Source organism: Corvus brachyrhynchos, unplaced genomic scaffold (genome assembly GCF_000691975.1).
Source record: "Corvus brachyrhynchos isolate BGI_N302 unplaced genomic scaffold, ASM69197v1 scaffold152, whole genome shotgun sequence".
Taxonomy (NCBI): Eukaryota; Metazoa; Chordata; class Aves; order Passeriformes; family Corvidae; genus Corvus; species Corvus brachyrhynchos.
The window spans coordinates 7509784-7512320 of NW_008237447.1; the positions used below are offsets into that span (position 1 = coordinate 7509784).

General features: G+C 37.4%; 1 protein-coding gene across 3 annotated transcripts in view; it reads right to left on the reverse strand.

The window, feature by feature from the left end:
- Positions 1–734: 734 nt before the first annotated feature.
- LOC103613710 (SAM domain-containing protein SAMSN-1) overlaps positions 735–2537 on the reverse strand; it is an 83051-nt gene continuing 81248 nt past the window's right edge. For all 3 annotated transcript variants that reach the window (XM_017731521.1, XM_017731520.1, XM_008631540.2), the window contains one exon: positions 735–1983. In XM_017731521.1, the coding sequence (XP_017587010.1) occupies positions 1778–1983 (206 nt within the window). In that variant the 3' untranslated portion in view covers positions 735–1777. The remainder of the gene's footprint in view (positions 1984–2537) is intronic.

The following is a 2537-nucleotide window of genomic DNA, read 5'->3' on the forward strand; positions in this document are numbered from 1 at the left end:
GTCATATTAAGTAATGTCAGTACTGCATGTCATGACACACTACTGGCTGGAAAAGCATTAAGAAACAAATATAGCTGCTTGAAACAAGTTCTCACATCCTTCATCCCACCAAGTGTTCTGCATCCCCACCATGCCTGGCAGTATGGGGTCATTGCTGCTCTATGATGACATTTGTTGCTGGTATGAAAAGTACATTAAAACCAGAAACAAATCATAGTAGCTCCCTTTCTGGTTTATTTTTCTAAACACCGTTTATTTACTCCAAATCTTTGAAACCTTACTAATGCAATTTTCTAAAATTGCAATGTTTATACTACAGCCTTCAAAGCAGATCTGTGCATTAAGAGTCTGACAGCAGTAGTCATTTGAGAAGTCATGAAAAGTACAGAAAACACACTGGGGAAAAGAAAAAGAAAACAAAAGGGAGAAAAGCTTTCCATTTGTTTATAGCTTCTTCAGAAATACTCTTTTCGGGGTGGAACTTTCTGTGTTTCATCTCTTCTGAAGGTGATTTTCTTTCAAGCTGTCAGCAATATGTGGAAACTTTTTAACATAAATGGGAAATACCTTAAATTATAAAAATTGTGTGGCTAATGAGTGAGTAAAAAGTCTCTCTATTGATTTGATACACAGATTATTATGCATGCTAAAAATGCTCAGTGGAGTTGCCATTTACTGTGTTAGTCTTAGAAGAGAGCAGTCTTTGAAATGTAATGACCACATTAAAAATCAAGTAGTTTTTAAACGGCTTAAACACATGATTTTGTTTATTATTGAAGGAAGTACTCTAAAAGAAGATAGGCAGTTAAAATGTGTATTCCAGTGTGAAATATAATGGGAAAAGACAATAAAATCTCATATGAAAGACAATCATGCACAATAACCATGTTAGCTTCCAAGTTTTTGTATACAAACAAATACTCTATTAACAAACTTCACACCACACACAAAAGGCAACATCTTCACAAAAAGTTATCATAAAAGCATAGCATTGATCCTGATTTTTTTTTTTTCTCTGAGGTTGCATTCTCTGTATAATGCTTGGGACAAATGAGAACAGGTGTGAAAAGAACCATAAAAAAAAATTGCCACTGCATAGGCCATTGGGTTGGCTCTGTTCATCCACAAGATAAGGACCACAGAGAGCTGAATTCAGATTCACCCTGCAGTTCTCTCATGCTTCCAGGCAAAAGTACAGGAAATGACAGTCTACTTTGGAGCTCGTTTTGGAGAAAAGTGGTGTGAAACAGCTTCAATATTATAGAGAACTGGCTTGGTACTTTTCAAAGTCGGGTGTGACTGTATCCACCTTTTTGTTATGATGATATAGCAGTGAAAATACATTCTGTATATAAATCAGCAAAACAGCTGAAAATAGAGACAGTGTGATTAATCCATATATTTTTAAAATAAATATGTACAATATTTACATTTTGGACAGTTCCAGAAATAACATCTCCAGATTATGAACACTACCTAAAAAAATTTGTTATTATTATAGAAAATGCATTTGCTGTACAAATATTTATAAATACTTTTGTATAAACTTTTTCAGGGAAATACCTGTGGATTCATAGAAAAGAAAAACATGAAAAATTCTTATTATCAGTTAACATTGAGCTATCAAGTCTCCACATATTAAACAGTTTAGAGCATCATGAATCAGACAAAAGTAGATTTTCAGTGTTGAGAATATTTTGTGTCCTGCTTCTGTGCCACCATACTGACAAATGTGATTGTTTTTTCTGAAAATCTGCAGAAAAGCAGCAGGACCAAATCAGTTTGACTCACTGATTGTTACTGACTGCACCATGTCAGACAGGGCTTCTGGGTCTGCTTCTTCTTTACCATTATCTGAATTTTCTGATGAGATGTAGCAGCCGGAATCTCTTGGACAGTCATTTAACTGTGATTTGTCAAAGCTCTCGTGAGGGCTTAAGTTCTGTGTCTCCTCACCACCCTCACTTTTCTGCTGCTGGTCAACTAGAAAGAACAGAAAAAGAAAGAAAAAATTGCCAAAATAAGTACCTTGGGGAAGAGTTGAGATAGCAGCATGACTGATCTTGAAGAACTTTGGAAACAGAGCTGGTAATCTACACATGACTACATCAATATCTTTTGTCCATCAGAAACAGAAACCTCAGCATGAGAGAACTAAAAATATGATTACACGAGTGTAACATCTGAGTTGACATTGAGGTTGGTCTTTTTCCTTCTAGGTGTTTCTCAGAGATGAATGCTGGAGGCTTTGGCCTGATCCTTTATGCTGAGGTCCTTCAGGCTGCGCACAGGTGCAGCAGTCACCGTGCGTGGTCACCGTGCCCACAGCAGAGACGGAACCTTTCCACCTCCCACGCTCATATATCCCAGAGCCTGCTGTCTGAATTAATCATGGAGCCCACTGTGCCTTGTTTATAACACACTGCACTATAGATCTGTGTCTTTTGAATGCAACCCCCAACATCTCATGTGCTCTCTGCAGGGAGAGAGAATGCGCTGGCCTTCAGAAGTGCTTGGCACCAAGATGTGGTAACGAG